This window comes from Cibotium barometz, chromosome 56 (genome assembly GCF_041138505.1).
Source record: "Cibotium barometz isolate CiBa-2024 chromosome 56, ASM4113850v1, whole genome shotgun sequence".
In the NCBI taxonomy this organism is placed as follows: Eukaryota; Viridiplantae; Streptophyta; class Polypodiopsida; order Cyatheales; family Cibotiaceae; genus Cibotium; species Cibotium barometz.
Genome location: NC_141101.1, coordinates 18,701,449 through 18,719,275, shown reverse-complemented (window position 1 = coordinate 18,719,275; position 17,827 = coordinate 18,701,449). Strand labels below are relative to the sequence as shown.

The 17,827-nt window shown below is 46.2% G+C and overlaps 1 protein-coding gene across 3 annotated transcripts in view; it reads left to right on the top strand.

Annotated features, from left to right (window-relative positions):
• Nucleotides 1–17,827, top strand: part of LOC147606983 (uncharacterized) — a 37,853-nt gene that overhangs the window by 350 nt on the left and 19,676 nt on the right. For 2 of the 3 annotated variants that reach the window (XM_086791353.1, XM_086791352.1), the window contains exon 2: nt 10,817–10,913. In XM_086791353.1, coding sequence (XP_086647479.1) covers nt 10,817–10,913 — 97 coding nt within the window. The remainder of the gene's footprint in view (nt 1–10,816; nt 10,914–17,827) is intronic. The other variant, XM_086791354.1, reaches the window with a different exon arrangement.

The following is a 17,827-nucleotide window of genomic DNA, read 5'->3' as shown; positions in this document are numbered from 1 at the left end:
ATTAACCTTCCTCTTAACTCAATGGTTTTCTCTGTCTCTGAAATTGGGGTTTCCTCTAAATTATTGGCCATTTTGAATTTTAGGGTTTTGCGTGTACATTAATCTCCTAGGTTTTTTGTTGGTTTTCTTCTCTCTCTCTCTCTCTCTCTCTCTCTCTCTCTCTCTCTCTCTCTCTTTTGTGTGTGTGTGTGTGTTTGCCGGGGGGGACGAGATCTTTTCTGTTTTCTTGCTTTAACTATTTTGCCTTTTTAATTCTTCCTTAGCCGTGCAATGTAGATTGTTTCTGATTTCTGGTGAGTATCAGGCACATTATATTACATTTTTTTAAGTTAAATCAATTTAAAGGTTAAACTGCTTTATATTTGAGTAAAATTATATCAACTTGATCTCCCCCCAAGGTCACGCATCAGGAGCCTGATTCAAAGGGACTGAACAATCACAACAGCAGGGACCCCGGTCGAGTTGTGAGATCAAGGGCATTGATAGACCCGTCAGGAAATGGGATGATCAAGTGTTCAATGGATAGCAAGTAGTCAATAGCAGCTCAGAATTGGGGATAGCTAAGCGTCCAAGGCAGTTTGAACACATAAACCCGACAAGTCCCTAAAGAAGTGTAGGGATCGGATCAATTCCACGGGCAACACAACAGAATCAATAGTGTCTAAAATAGCAAGTGGTGGTGTTGGCGATGTTGTCAAGCGGTGATAGCTCCAGTTGGCAGCGGTAATAGGTTCTGGGCAAGGTTTAGGCGTTGGTTAGTAGGCGGTGCTGGCAGGCGCAAGTAGTTCAGGCGGTAGCAGATTCTAGGTGGTAGCAGCCAAGCGGCGGCACACAATAGTCAGTGTGTGACAGCAGTGGGGCAGCGTTGTTAGGCGGTGAGAAAAGTAGGTGCACAGGCGGCGCAGGCAGTCGTACGACAATCAGGTGGCGCTGACCGGCGGTGCTCCTCAGTAGGCGTACAGTTCAGTTGACGGCTAGAGTCCAGTAAGCAGGTTCGCAGACGTACAACGGCGGTTGTCACAAAATTCCTTACAGCTTCTGTTTTTCTACTATTCATGTGTGGCATGTGGAGCCTGACATGACATACATGTATGGCTGGTGTAGCTTGACATGGTGTCTGTGTGGCATATGGAGCCTGACATGATAGTACATGTGTAACATGCGGAAGCTCTGGGGGTCTTCTTTCAGCCCTAAACACTCCTGGAAACATGCTGATGCAAAATGTGATATGAAGAGAGTAGAGAGAGAGAGATGCTGGAAATTCAGTATATTAATATGGTACAAAAAGGTACTCAGTCCACAGCCCTAGGCTGTCTTCATAAAAAGTGAAACATCACCAAAATCTGGTCCCTACTTGGACCCTAAGGACCCAACTCCAAGATGAGTTGAATGACTCCAATAATCAGCACATGTGGCCTTTTATAGTACTCTTGGGACATTGGAGTGCTGGCTGACCAGTAGTAGTCGGCCAGCCGACTAGTTGTATTCAGCATAAAAGCTGCGCCATCTGGACATCATTCCTCATATTGTTGCGCCTTCAGCTGCCTTGTCCTTTGGTCCAGCCGCCCGACGTCATCTTCTGATGCAGTCGACAGTCCCCACTTGTAGTTGACAGCTTCCTCTTCATGTCCTCCATGCCTTGCTCCAAGTCCACATTGGCTAATCTGCACTCTGTGCTCCATACATCCTGGTTCTATCTGGTTCATACTCTTTATCTGGCTGCCTCTTCTGGACCAGCATCTGAGAATGTCCATGGCATCTTTCATGTACATGACATCCCCCTCTGCTAAACTTGATGACGGGATTCCAACCTGTTCTTGGATGACTGTCATCATCCCAATCTTTTCCCGAAGTCCCTCTGTCATCCATCCATCCTTGGCAAACTCTTTTCTCTGAAATCCCGGCCCGGTCTCCAAAACCACCATGTCTCAGATTAAGATCTATGCATTCGTTCCATCTAGTCCACAATCCATTCATGCCCTGACTCTGAACAATGTCTTGGTCTTCATTCTTGAGAAATGAGTCTGGCACTCTCACATCACCCCTTGGAGGGTAAACCTCCCTTGGGACCATTGCCCGAGAACCTATCTGGCTTACAGGACTGCCATCCCCTGTGGCTTTGTGGAACACTACCAACAAACCTCCTGGGAGCTCTTCCCGATTCTGTGTTCCTTGCCTTGGGCTTCGTATCTGTGTACTTTCTTGTACCTTGGACCTGTACACCATCATATGGGATTGCAAGCGGCTGGCATTGCTGCGCATGGTCTACAGGTGGCTGTCACTGCTGCGCATGGTCTATAGGCGGTGAGCGCTGCCGCCTATAGGCTACAGGGTGCTGCTCTGCTGCGCATGGGCTGCATGCTATTGCACACAGGGAGGCCAGGCGGCTGTTGCACACATGGGCTACATGGTGCTGCTACGCGTATGGGCTACAGGCAGGCGGGCTGCAGTCAGCTAACGGGCGCCAGGTGGGCTACAACCAGTCAGGGCAGCCAGGCGGGTATCAGGTGGAGGCTCTCCTCGCCAGGTAGTTGCACGTATGACACGTAAGGCATAGAAACATGGGACGGGGAACGGGACGGGGACGGGGCAAAAGGCCGTCCCGGGGACACATGGTCTACAGGTGGCTGTCACTGCTGCGCATGGTCTATAGGCGGTGAGCGCTGCCGCCTATAGGCTACAGGGTGCTGCTCTGCTGCGCATGGGCTGCATGCTATTGCACACAGGGAGGCCAGGCGGCTGTTGCACACATGGGCTACATGGTGCTGCTACGCGTATGGGCTACAGGCAGGCGGGCTGCAGTCAGCTAACGGGCGCCAGGTGGGCTACAACCAGTCAGGGCAGCCAGGCGGGTATCAGGTGGAGGCTCTCCTCGCCAGGTAGTTGCACGTATGACACGTAAGGCATAGAAACATGGGACGGGGAACGGGACGGGGACGGGGCAAAAGGCCGTCCCGGGGACGGTGAAAAAAACGGCAATTTGAAAACGATTGTTTTTTTGTAAATTTTTTTAACACACTTGATTTACACTTAGAAACCAAGACATTAAGCACAAAATTGCACCAAAAAGAGGAGAAATGCATAGTCGTATTAGCAAAAAACTATAATGGGGCGCCGATGGCATGATAAACAAAAGTGAGTGTATAGTCTAAACAAAAATTGCCAAATGGCATAATGAAAGGCCCAAGGAGGGTGTACACTCAAGGCAAAATGACTAAGTGCCAAGATACAACATTGCTAGCAAAAAAGTGGGGCAAGAGTCGAGACTCGAGACTCTAGACTCAAGAGACTAGGCAAGAGGTTGAAAAGGGTGAAGATCTATCGTGACCTCCTCAGTGAAGTCCTCCATAGGCTGGTCCTCAAGTGGAGGGGGAGGGGGAGGTGGGGGGGACAATGCCTCGGGCACAACCTCAAGCTCCTCTAAAATCTCGGCCCTCTGCTGATCAGAGAGATGTGGGTCCTGCTGTGCCTGCTCCCATTCGGTGAAAGGATCTGCCTTCTTTGTCAAGCCCTTGCAAAGCATTCGCAAGTTGGCACTGACAAATACCAAATCATTTGCACGCTGTACACCAAGGCGGTTCCTCTTCTTAGAGGCAATGTGGCTATAAACTGACCAGAGTTGCTCTAGGCAACTGCTACTGCAAGCCTGCGAGAGTACGCGCACAACAAATTCCTGCAACTTTGGAGTTTCCGCACCATAATCCTCCCACCAAAGTGCAGACCCTATCTTGAAGCGGTCCGCTTGTGCATCTGCCAAACCAAAAGCCCCCCGCTTCTCTCTATAAATCTGCAATTGGTCCTTGATTGTGCGGCAATCCTCCTCACTAGTGTAAAGGCGATCCAAGGTTTGTCGAAGGCCTTTGCTCACCTCTTTGTCCTTGTGTTGCCCTTTGCCTTGAAACTCAGGATCAACAATGTAGGCAGCAGCATGGAGGGGAGAGTGGTAGGCTTGCCACCTTTTCAAACATAGGGATTTGACCTGTTTATAGTGAGGCTTGACTTTGAACATTGCTTTTAGCTTCTCTGTCATGCGATCCATTGCCTCGTACACTTTGCCAATGCATGGTTGAGTGGAATCCACTACCCTAAGGAGATCAATAATCGGTTGCACCATCTCCACAAGCGCCTTGGCCTCCTCCCACCATGCCGCATCGTCTGCCCTTTCCCTGCAAAATTTGCCGACCGTCGTGGAAGCCTCTGAAGTGCGTGCAAACTCATCACTGAGGAAGAGTCCCCTCAATGCCCCGCTACATGTACACAAGCGGCCTAGCATGAGAAAGTTGAATGCAAACCTCGTCTCGGAATACTTAAGAAGAGAGAGGCTTGACTTCTTGGAAAACTCGTGTTGCACCCTTTGATGGTTGAGGACAAAGGTCACTATTTTGTTGGCACCCTCAATGACAGGTGCAACCCAATCCAAGGCCCCTATGTCTTTGATAAGGTTGTTGAGGCAATGGGCCATGCAAAAGCACACGGTGATGCGAGGATAAGTTGCTTGGAGAATTGTCCCCGCCGCCCTATTTGCCGGTTCTCCATCCGCACATATGGCAATGACATTCTCCGCCCCCACCGTCTCTAGTGTTGTTGCCCACTCCGCAGCAAGTATCTTGGCACTCTTCCCCGTCCCGGAAGCATCATGGGAGTCGACAAAGTATGTCTCCCCTCGTGAGTAGGCAACAACTGCATGGATGGAGAGCTTTTTCAGCCCATTGCTCTTTCATGTGGTTGGCCGCCACCTCCACGCTTGCCTTCTCCTTCTCAAGGAGAGAGGTGCGGATGGTCTCCGAAGAGGGGGGAACATAAGAGGGTCCATACTCCGCTATCAATTTGCACATGGCCCGAAAGTATGGAGATCTATCCAAAACACCATATGCAAAACACACACAAAGTTCAGATTTTTACCATCATTTAGTCTTTTAGTCTTTAGAGCATGATATTTGAATAGTACATGAGCAACCCTACGGCCTAAAGTATAAACGCATAATACATAATAGTATAAATATTAAATAATGATACATATGCATAGTGCCAAGGACTTACCGTGCCGCTTGAAATGCTATGTGGTCATGAAAGAAGAATCGTGCCACCGCCATGTCCACCTCTTTCAATTGAGGGTTCCAATTCTCATCAAGAGTACTTTGGCGTCCCTGGGAAGCGGATGCCTCTCTTGATGAACGAGGTACATGCGGCGTTGATGTCCTCACAAAGGATGTGGGGTCGACGGCCACTTGAGGATTGCGTTTTGCAAACTCGGCCGCCTCATAAACCACAAGCTTTTCAAGGAGCTCCTTCTTCTTCTCGGCCGAAATCTCCTTGCAAAATTGCACTTCGTTGCCGGGCTCATGCAAGAAGTGAGCACGCACTTTGTGGGCACCGCCGGTTCGCTTGTAGCCGCAAAGCTTACATACCCATGGTCTTGAACCACCCCCTTGACCGTATTGCGAGCACTCTACCTCATCCCACCAACTCCATCGATGTACGGCGGGCCTCCTCCTTCGTGATGGAGCGGGTGTTGAAGTGGTGGAGGCGGCGGCGGACCCGGGTTGAGGAGAGGAAGGGGTTTGAGAAGAGGATGCCATAGTGATAGAGTAGAGCTTGAGATGGGTGGTAGAGCTTGAGAAAGAGTCAAGACGGAGAATCGGGATGGAGATGTTGGAGAAGGAGAGCTTGGACAATGGAGAGGGTGAGCTTGGAGAGGGAGAGCTTGGATGTTGGAGAAGGAGAGCTTGAAGAGGGTGAGCTTGGAGAGGGAGAGCTTGGATGTTGGAGAAGGAGAGCTTGGAGAAGGAGAGCTTGGAGAGGGAGAGCTTGAGCCTTGGGTCTTGGAGAGGGAGAGCTTGGAGAGGAGAGGGCTTGAGGAGAGCATGGAGGTAGAGGTCTCTTATATAGAAGAAGAGGGGAGCCATGTGGGAGAGAGAGACTCAAGAGAGAAGCTTTGGAGCCTTGGAGGAGTGGCGCAAGGGCCAAACGGTCATGACAGATAGCCGTTGGTGCCCCGCCAACGGTCAAAAATGCCGCAACGGTCTGTTTGACCGTCCCCGTACGGACAGGGAACGGCGTTCCCGGAACGTTCCCGGAACGGCTGAATAGCACGCTTGACTCTTATCTCTCTCTTGGAAGGTGGTGAGCTGAAGGAGGCGCCGAGGGGCTAACAGCCAAGGGGTCTCTCTCTCTCTCTTCGCAAGCAGGTTTTGTTTACAAGAATAGGATGCAGAGGATCAAGCTACACATGCACATGATGATGTTCTTGGAAGAAATGTGTGTTGCTCTTCATCTTCGACTTATGTGTATTCAGGGTTTGCTTGACACGTCCTCTATCTTTCTCTCTTTAGGTTTTTGGCACCGTGATTGGATGGTGCATATGTGGGTTTATCTATCATAAAAACAGGACATTGGTTTTTCGAGAGGAAACAGGACTTTGGTTTCGAGGAAACAAGCCTATGGTTTATGGATACAGGTCTATGGTTTATCAGATACATGTCTTGGTTTCATGTGGAAAGCATGTCTTTGGATTCATGTGAACAGGTTCTAGTTTTCTCGAGGTTACATGCAAGCTGTGACTATAGGAAGGACACGAGGTTTGGTACAGCCCTACTGCTGTTTGGGAAAGGGTTGTGGGATCCATGATAGAGATGGAGAAGACCTTTTCAAGGAGGGAGGTGTCGTACAGGTGAGCTGAAGGAGGCGCCGAGGGGCTAATAGCCAAGGGGTATCTCTCTCTCTCTCTCTCTCTCTCTCTCTCTCTCTCTCTCTCTCTCTTTCTTTCTCTCTCTCTCTCTCTCTTCGCAAGCTGGTTTTGTTTACGAGAATAGGATGCAGAGGATCAAGCTACACATGCACAGGATGAGGTTCTTGGAAGAGAGGTGTGTTGCTCTTCATCTTGGATTATGTGTATTCAGGGTTTGCTTGACACGTCCTCTATCTTTCTCTCTCTAGGTTTTTGGCACCGTGATTGGATGGTGCATATGTGGGTTTATCTGTCATGGAAACAGGACATTGGTTTTTCAAGAGGAAACAGGACTTTGGTTTCGAGGAAACAGGCCTACGGTTTATGGATACAGGTCTATGGTTTATCAGATACAGGTCTTTGGTTTCATGTGGAAAGCATGTCTTTGGATTCATGTGAACAAGTTCTAGTTTTCTCGAGGTTACATGCAAGTTGTGACTATAGGAAGGACACGAGGTTTGGTACAGCCCTACTGTTGTTTGGGAAAGGGTTGTGGGATCCATGATAGAGATGGAGAAGACCTTTTCAAGGAGGGAGGTGTCATACAGGTGTGCCTTCTCTATGGAATGCTTTGTCGTAATACGAGAGTTTGTTTATTTGGAAGTCCTGGGTGAAAGCTTCGAGGGATCCTATTGGTAGAGGATTCGACAAGTTGTACTTTGTACTCAAATTTTGATCAAGTAAAGAAATACCGCAAGGGGCGCCATTGCGTTTTGGGGCCAATCGGTGTCCTTGTACTATTTGTAGGAGCACTCTAGCTCCCTTGTTTGTTTTACTTTTCCAGGTTCCCATGGGTGATGAAGTATTTTGTGTGCGAGTGTTTGTTTCACCACCCATCAGATTTCTGAAGGCCGGTTGCAGTTGGGGACGCTTGGGCACCCTGTGGACGTGTATGCGCACACCTGCTTGGGACTGACAGGTGGTTTGCATGTGTTTTGCAAGTGGTAAGTGTCCCCAAAAACCCAATTTACAGCTTTACGTATTTCACATACTAATAATTATGGGTGCAGGTTTACACACACGGATAAGTGGCCGGACAACTTATAAGTTGTACACATTGGACGGGACTTATTTATTACATGTGGCAGCCATAAGTTGGGCACCGGACCTCATTTGTACCCACTTCTAGTAGGTGCCTCCTTTTGGACCTATAAAGCACACGTTTGAGCTCTTTCTGGCGGGAAGCCCTTATTATTGGCAGAAAACTCAGATTTGGAGCATGTGCCTATTTTCCTAGTGCATGAGAGCTGGTCGACTGCATCTACAAGCTGTTTACATTCTTCTACTGCGACAAAAACCTACCAGGTGTATGGGAGGTGTTGGCTGACCCCTTCTGCATGTTCCCCACAGCTGGCCGGCTGGTTTACAGCTTGAACATAGGCTGGACAGGACATAAAAACAGGGAGGAAGAGTTGGTCGTGTTCATCTAGACAAGTTTCCTTCTGACCGAGAGCTTGTAGGCTTGTGTGTTGCTGCTGGTCGCATCTTTCTGTGGCTGTTGAGGGCTGGTTGGCTGCTAAAAACAGCCTTTCATGGATGGTCGGCTTGTCCTGTGAACCTTATAGAAAGAGGGTGAAGACACAGGGTTGTTCCGGGCTGATGCGAGAGTGCTATGGGCTGTCCATAGTTGTCCAGTATGTGCTTGATGTTGGAAGTGCCTTTTGTGTTGAGAATTCTCAACAAAATTCTGCATATGTATTTGTTTTGCTTTCATATTGTAGAGACAGGTGCTAGCCAGTTGAGAATCCATGGGCACCCATGAAGTTGTATTTGGAAGCAGACTCCTTTTTGGTAATCTAACCATAAAGGGGGGGGGGGGGGGGGAGGGGGGGGGGTCAGCCCATCTTTTGGCCCCTAGTGTGGTGTACTATGCAGATTTGTCATCTTGTTTTATCTGGCATGCTTATATGTATTTTCAGATTTAATGATTAATAGGATTTTCTGTGTACAATTGCCCTTCCGTTAACATTGGTATCAGAGCTTGGCTTTCTACACAGTTGTGCCTAATATGATGCTGGATATGGCTGTAAGGAGTCATTATCCATGAGAGAAGGTTGGGATTCTGAGGTAGCCCTCGTCTTATTGTCGCACCTCGAAAGAGGTTACTTTTGGTTTAAGCGGCAGTGAGCGTGTGGAAAGACTGTGTGGCCCTTGTGTAGGGGCATTGTTGCACCCTTGCAGTCTATTCGGTATCATACTTGGGGAGCTGTTAGCAAGCGGTTCCGGGGCACAGAAAATTCTTTTCTTTCTGAAAAGTTGGATGTTTTATTATGGCCAGCCTGTCAGATTATTCTGTGGAGGACTCTATCACCCGTAATCGCCACATGCGGGAAGAGGATAGAGACAGGGATCATGTTGGGACTTTGGCACAGAACAATCCACCGTTGTCTGCTAGGGTTGAAGATCAGTAGGATATGGATGCCTTGATGAATGAGCTTGAAGAGCTCCGTGCTTTGCGAAGAGACCCAGATGTAAGGTGTGCATGTGACGTCCCCTCCTGTTTAACTTGGAGCAAGGTGCACATGATGCTTCTCTTCTCTCCAGGCTGGTGTCGATCTGCATGCTAGCTCAACCTCCAACATGATGTCGTCGCGGGTGCCTCCTTGGGAATTGTGGGCATTGGAACTGGCCCCTTTGCCTCTGAATGCTTTACTGGCATTGTAGATTCCTCGGAAACCTTGAGAATTGATGAAGCACTTAACTCATCCTCCTCGACTGAGATATGCCTAAACCTTGGAAAGTGGTACGAGAGCTAAGATGGGCTGTTCTTTTCTGTTGGTACCACCTTCAAGTCTGGCAATGTGTGCACCTTGGGATCATCCTCTGGGATCTGCTCCTTACTTGGAACTATCTCCGATGCCACTTCCTCTCTTGAAAGCTGTACGGAACACTCAGAGATTCCCTCTTGCTGAGCTTCCTCCATGGATGGATTGACCACTGCACTTGCTACCTTTCTTACTTGAATCTCTTGTCGGCATGCTGCAAACTGATTCTTCTGGCAATCAACATCCCACTCGATGAACTCGCGTCTTTCCATTATGGAGAAGTTATTATTGATGGTCTACTCCCAAATCTTTAACATGTAGTAGGTTTTTAGCTCTATGTCTGCCATGAAACATTGCTTGCTATTTTTTTGTAGTAATCAGCCCACAAACCCTAACCCTAGACTTTTACATGCTTTCTAGACTCCCTAGGACCATGCTAGACTTTCAAGCACTATACTATGCTGAAAATGAAACTTGGGGGAGAATGTGGTGAATTGTTGGCAGATTTGGCAGGTTTCTTGTGTTTGAAAACAAGGGGGCAACTTTCATCAGGGTTGCGCTGCCCAAGGAGACGAAAGAATTGAGAGAGTTGACACAAAGGTCGATCTTAAAGGTTGTGGGTGGGTCCAACAGGCAGGTCCAACAATGATCTTGTTGGATAAGGTGCTCAAATGTGGCACATTTGTGAATACGGGCTGGTCGACGCTTGAGTTCTAACCTAAGCAAGCAAAATAACAATATTTGCATGCAAAATCATGTATGAGCAAACAAACCAACTCATGTGTAGCCTTCTTGCAAAATGTGGGCTTATTGAAAGCCTCCCCCACTTGTTTAGCTGCCAAACGAAGGGGAACCTTTGGGAGAAAGGTCTATGTCTATTTGAGTGTGCATGTGAAGTAGAAAAGTACCACCTCACTTTGTAGGCCCATTTGAGTAGCGTATGCTTGGACATTGATGAGTCATTGATGGTCTTTTCGTACCATCTTCTTAAGAGTGAGAGCCAAGGGTTTTTCTTTACGAAGTTCTTTTCTCATGCTTTATGCATATGCTGGTGTAAATAAAAGTAGATATAATTTGTGCGCGCGGCTGTGTGCATGCATGTGGGATTTTGTGGACAGATTTTTTTGGACCTTTTTTTGGTTGAGCTTGTGTCTTTTAGATGATGACTTTGATAGGCTTTAACCTCTTGAAGCCCCAAGTTTTAATGGTGGGCATCAATATTTTAGAAAATGGTATCGTGAGTAGCACTTTGTGTATCTTGCTCAATCTGTCTGGATTTGTGGTTTATGCATACATTGGTGCTAAAATGAGAAATTTTTGGAAGCCATATTATTTTTGTCTTGCATTCAGATCACCATGGACCTCCAAAAGTGAACTTCTGGGAGGATCCGATGAGCCCTTCCAAATGGAAAGAAGAACATGTAAGTGTGCTCTTTATATTCTTAGTTATATGTTACCAAGATATCATATGAAGGTTCAAAGTGTACATGTAATGGTAATAGTTTCGAATTTTTGAAGCATTTCTTTCATGTTCTTACATGTTTGAAAATGTGTGCATGCGCAAGAAAGAAAGATATATTAAGCGTCTACTAAGGACCCAATGGGCCTATGAGACCAAAATGATATAATAATGTCCATGGCATATCTCATCATGGAATGGAAAATAAAACAGAAAGAAAGCTATCTCATAAGGGTGATACAAAACTGTCCATGGAAACTCATCATGGAATACTAAGAACATAGAAACATGAGAGCAGCATCAGCTCTGAGAGAGAGAGAGAGAGAGAGAGAGAGAGAGAGAGAGAGAGAGAGAATCTTAACGTCTACAAAAGACCAAGGGTCTATGTGATACAATGATACCATGGGTATACCGAGCCATGGAAAAAGTAACTGAAAGAAAAAGAAAAACAACTCTCACTAGTGTATATACATATAATATCAGCATATGACCCTGTGTATGAGGTAAACTAGCCATGATCAACTAATGGTACAGCCCGCCTCAACCAATATTGATCTGATGGCCAGGGGAATATCAGGCCTTTGTGATGGAAGCATGTCATGGTGTCATGGAGCCGCCTCTTTGATATATGTTTGTTGGGTCATGATACCTTGGGTCGGGGGCATGTAGCCTGCAAAATAGATAAGCTCTATCAATGAGGTCTCCTTTGGGGCGACGGGCTGGACCACTAGTGTGGGTGGTGGGCTGTGATATGGATGCATGTAGACTGAAGAAATCTATGACTATCCTCTGTGTGTGTGTGTGTGTGTGTGTGTGAGAGAGAGAGAGAGAGAGAGAGAGAGAGAGAGAGAGACGTCTACAAAAGACGTGAAGGGCACCATGGGTATACAATGCCATGGAAAAACTAAAAAGATCATGAAAACTGAAACTAAAACATGACGCTATAAGGTTCTTGATGGTAGGTGTGGCTATGGTGAGGGCATGTCACGTCATCAAAGAATCTCATGGATATGTCTCTGTGCTGTGGAGATCCTTGGTGCTCTGGGTTGGGCATGCTTGGCACGTAAGATGGAGCAGGCCTACTCACTCAAGACTCCTCTGAGACAAGAATATGGCCCCTGTGTACGGCTGGTATGAGTTGATGTCGATGGAGCAGTGTTGGCATGGGTGGTTGATGTGAATGCTTATGCTGTGAAGAAACCAGTGATGGATCTTTGGGCAACACCTTAAATGGGCTAGCCTTGTCTCTCAAAGTGTCCTCTCAAACTTCGTCACTATGTTGTCTGAGCTTTATGAGGTACATATTGTAACCAGCCTCCTACTTTGTTCTTCAAATTGATCATTGTCTTGTATATTGAATTAGTGATTGCTCAACTATTCCATATGTGAGTTGGTAATTACCAGATAGCTCATGGAGCATGAATTGTGATTTATATATCTTTTGAGTAGCTAATTAAGCTAGAATGCTCATTTCTATTTACGGGTGGCCGTTGGCGAGAACACCCAAAGTTTTCAGTTGGGTGGTCATAGATTAGATACCCAGATGATTGGATATAGCACCCGGGTGGTCAAATTGACCAGAACGACCAGGTGAGTGATGAGTGGTTTCGAATGCAAAACCAGATGCTCAAATCATTTGAACAAACCATGAATAGGTGAATCTTTACAACGAAGCCTTCTTGGACCCAAAGCATACAACTCCTAGAATCTACGAGACTTGCTATTTTTGGCACTCTGATGGAAATTCCGTTCGTGTCAAAACCTTCGGATTTTCACAAGGATCAAAACTTACTAAAATACTTTTGTCAAATACTTTATAAGTTGGGATATTTTTAGCACAGAAGTTTATGGAAGAATCACCTCTTAAATTAAAGACATGTGGGATCTAGAATGGGACAAGTGTTCTTTGACGGTGTCGTTTTCAGACTGTGAGAAGATTCAAAGGTACAAAGAGCTTGAAGCAGATACATAGATTCAAGCTTTGATGGAGAGAGGAGCTAAAGCTAGAGTTGAAGCTAAGTCTTTGAAGTCTTTCTTACTGAAAAGGCTACTGCGATTGATGGTGTTGCAACAGAAAGCCTACCTAGTCTCTACTTCAGAAAAGTCAAGCACCATGAAATTAACTTCACCCACCATGATCATCAGAGGTAGTCAAGCTGTAACCTCGATGTCCCACCATACCCCAGCCATCTCATCGTGTCCTAAAAATCCTCATAAGAACAAGGAGAATGCGAAAGAACTAGAAATGTCCATGGTGGCTGATTCGACGTAAGTTGTTATGGCAAAAGGAGTAGCGGTTCATGAAGTAACTTCACAAGTAGGTGCTGAGCGAGAGTTCAAGCCCGAAGAAAAGAGAGATGTTCCTTTATTAGTAGGCGATTCGATGTTGCTTTTGGTGGTGAAGATTATTCAGAAATGTTTAAGATTAGAAGACTAGCTATCTTGGTTCCGGAAGGATCATGAGCCCTAGACATTTTATCGGATACAACTGAGCATATGGGTGTTTCTTCCAATATAATTGCACTCATGTGTGTGCATGACTTTGATTTTATCTTTGGATGACTTGTCTTGTTTGCCTAGACAATGCTTGAGATTTCTCTTTGTGTTGTCCATGGGGCCGGGGACGCCTGGGCACCCTGTGAACGTGTATGTGCACACTTGTTTGGGACTGACAAGTGGTCTACATGTGTTTTGCAAGTGGTAAGTATTCCCAAAAACTCAATTTACAGCTTTATGAGTTCACATGTTAATAAGTATGGATGCAGGTTCACACTCACTTATAAGTGACCGGACAACTTATAAGTGAGTACACATTGAGCAGGACCTATTTAATACACGTGGCGGCCAAAGACCGGGCATTGGACATTATTTGGACTCCCTTCTTGTAGGCACCCCTTTATGGACCAGAAAAGCACATGTGTGTGGGCTATTTTCAGGGGGGAAGCCTCTACTGTTGACAAAAACTCCAGATTGGAGGGGGGCGCATGCTTTTCAGGGTGCAAAAGGGCTGGTCGGCTGGTTTTCAGCCTGTTGGCAAGTTTCTACAGCCATCCATCGCGACTGAAGTTTATCGGATGCATGGGAGAAGCTGGCCAACTCTTTCTGCATGTTCTCCACTGTTGGGCGGCGGATTTACAACTTGAATAGAGGCTGGACAGAGGTTAAAAACAGGGAGGAAGAGCTAGTCGTGGGCTTCTAGACAGTTTTCCTTCCGACCGGAGGTTTGCAGGCTTGTGCACAACTGTTGGTCGCTTTCTTCTGTGGCTACTGAGGGCTGATCGACTATTGAAAACAGCCTTTGAGGGCTGGTCGACTTGCTTTATGAGCCAGACAGGAGGAAGATGATGATGTTGAGGTTTCCTGGGCTGATGTGGGAGTGCTATGGGCTGTCCATTGTTGTCCTGCATGTGCTTGATGCCGGGAATGCTCACTTGTGCTGAAATTGTCAGCAAATTCAGATATTGTGATGTTTTTCTTGTTTTCATATTGTATTGGAAGAAATAGGTGCAGCCAGTGGTGAACCCTGGGCACCCGTAAAGTTGTATTGGAAGTAGACTCTTTTTTGGTAATCTAGGGGGGGAGGGGGGCATCTTCTGGCCGCTAGTGTGGTGTACTGTGCAGCTTTGTCATCTTGTTTTATCTGGCATGCATATGTGTATTTTCAAATTTCATGATTGATTAGATTTTCCGTGTTCAGTTGCCCCTTCCGTTTACATTGGTATCAGAGCCTGGCTTTCTACACAGTTGTGCCTAATATGATGCTAGATATGGCTGTAAGGAGTCATTATCCGTGAGAGAATGTTGGGATTCTGAGGTAACCCTTGTCTTATTGTCGCGCCTCGAAAGAGGTTACCTTTGGTTTAAGCGGCAGTGAGCGTGCGGAAAGACTTCGTGGCACTCTTGTCTGTGTAGGGGCACTGTTGCACCCTTGCAGTTTATTCGGTATCATACTTGGGAAACTGGTAGAGAGCGATTTCGGGGCACGGAAAATTCTTTTCTTTCTGAAAAGCTGAAAGATACATTATGGCCAGCCAGTTTGATCATTCTATGGAGGACTCTATCACCCATATTCGCCGCATGCGAGAAGGAGATTGAGACAGGGGTCATGTTGGGGCTTTGGCGGGTAACGATCCACCATTATCTGCCAGGGCTGAGGATCAGAAGGATATTGATACCTTGATGAATGAGCTTGAAGAGCTCCGTGCTTTGCAAAGAGATCCTGATGTACAAGGGGTCATAGAATCAAAGTCTCATATCAAGACTGATGTGGTCACTTTTGATGCAATTGCCCAACAGATGGGAATCGACAAACCTCGAGAGTCGGTTGTTGGTTATGTAAAAAGCTGTGGCGAAGTTTTTCCGATGATGAGGGCAAGTGGGTCTTCACACGGCAGCCTCACAGGCTATCCCGTGAAGGGAATTCCGATGATGTTATGAGAGGGCATGCAGGCCGCACCAGTGATGTGAGAGGGCATGCAAACCGCACCAGTGATGTAAGAGGACATGCAGCCTGAGCAAGTGATGTAAGTGGACATGCAGCCCGAGCAAGTGTTTTGAGGGGGCTTGCAACCCATGCAACAGATTTGAGGGGGCATGCAGCGCGAGGAGATGATGTACATTGACATGCAGCTGGTGGGAATGATGAGGGGTTTTCAGTCCATTTGAGAGATGCAGAAGATCTTCATGCATTGTCGGTGGTATCTCCACCTTCTAGGTATGCTCCTGCTCCTGCTCCTAAAGTTCCATCCAGAGTGGAGGGTGTTACGCGGGAAATCAGCCCTAGATCTGAGCATCCTCGCCAACGTAGGCATGACGAGGAGGATGATGTATTAGAGCGTCGGGATGCCCGTCATGGCAAGAAGGCCAAAGAGTTCAAATTAGGGGACAAGGACATTAAATTTGAGAGCTATAATGGAAATTTGGATACTACCAAGGCACTTGCTTTCATAAGGCAATTTGAAATAGCCTTTTGCAATGAGGAATTTATTGAGAAATCTATGCTCGGCATGTGGGTATGCATCTTAAAGAGACTGCAAGTGATTGGTGGATGGCAAAGCTTTTGGATAGGACAGCTGCCCGTACATGGAGTGCTTTCAAAGAGCAATTTTATGATCAGTTCCTTCCTCCTCACTCTGAGAAGGATGTACGAAAGGAATGGGATTGGCTAACACAGGATGAAGGCGAATCCGTTTCTTCTTATGTTTCAAAGTTTTGGCGGATTCTTCTCAAGGTCACACCTTTCATGATGATTAGTGAAAACGAGAAGAAAAGAAAGTTTGAGTTAGGGCTGCAACGAATCATTGAAAAGAGCCTTGCAGTGTGCCCCCACAACACTTTACAGGAGCTCATATACTCAGCAACTATTTTTGAGGAGTTGCATGGCAAGGGAGTATCAAAAAGATAAGAATTCAGCTCATACAAGGGAAAATTCAGAGCTGGAAATGAGCAGAAAAAGGGTGGATAGCCACCTAAATTTATGTCTCATGAGTCCAAGGATGCAAAAGGTGGCTTAGAAAAGAAGTCGGGGGGTAAAAAGGATGATCCTAAGCTGTCTAGACAGTATATCTTTGATTGCATGAGAGAGGGGAAGTGTTTCTCACATGGGAGCAAAGATCACATGAAAGCTCAATGCTCCCAGAATCTCAAAAAGAATAATGTGCACAGAGAGACCAGAGGATCATTGTATTGACATAATCCATGGGAGCTCTCCTCCTAACCAACCTTCTTATAGGGTGAGTGCTGCCCAACAGGAGGAAATCATGACTCAAGTAAATGATTTACTTGAGAAGGGGTTGATAAGGCCAAGTTCTTCACCTTATTGTTCTCCAGTTTTACTTGTGCAGAACAAGGATGGGACATACAGGATGTGTGTTGATTATAGGGCCCTTAACAAGATTACTATTAAGAACAGGTTTCCGATTCCCCGAATCGATGATATTCTTGATAAACTTGAGGGAGGTGCTTGTTTCAGTCGCATTGATCTTAAGAGTGGTTACCATCAAATTCGAGTGGTACCTCTAGATGTGCACAAAACGGCTTTTCGAACATCATTTGGATAATATGAGTATTTGGTTGTGTCATTTGGACATACGAATGCTCCCGCCACTTTCAATAGAATGATGGACATAATTTTTAGACCTCACCGCAAGTTCACAGAAACTTTCTTTGATGATATTATCATTTTCTCAAAGAGTGAGGCTAAACATAAAGAGCATCTTGCCATTGTTTTTGAAGAGCTAAGGAAACATAAGCTTTTGATCAATGGGAAGAAGAGTGAATTCTTCTTGTCATAAATTCACTTTTTAGGACATTGTGTTTCCAAGGATGGAGTACGCATGGATCCGGCAAAGATTCAAGCAATCAAGGATTGGCAAGAACTGCAAAATGTGCATCAAGTTAGGAGCTTTATTGGTTTATGCTCGTACTATCGTCGATTCATTCGACACTTTGCTTTCTTAGCTTCACCATTACATGATCTAAGAAAGAAGAAAGTAGCATTCCGTTGGTCGGAACCCGAAAAGACAGCTTTTCAGAAGTTAAAGGATGCCATTATATCAGGGCCAGTTCTTATTATTCCAAATTTGCATAGGCCTTTTGTGGTCGAGTGTGATGCATGTGGAGATTGCTTGGGGGTTGTTTTGAACCAAGAGGGACATGTAGTGGCTTTTGAAAGCCGCTGCCTGCAACATGGGGAATTGTATTTGCAGGTTTATGAGAAAGAGTTGTTAGTCGTTATTCATGCTCTTCAAACATGGAAGCATGATCTTTTGGGGGTTGAATTTATGGTAAAAACAGACCACCAGAGTTTACGGCACTTTCTTACACAGCTAAACTCATGGAAAAGCATCTAAGGTGGGAAAACTTCTTGTCCATGTT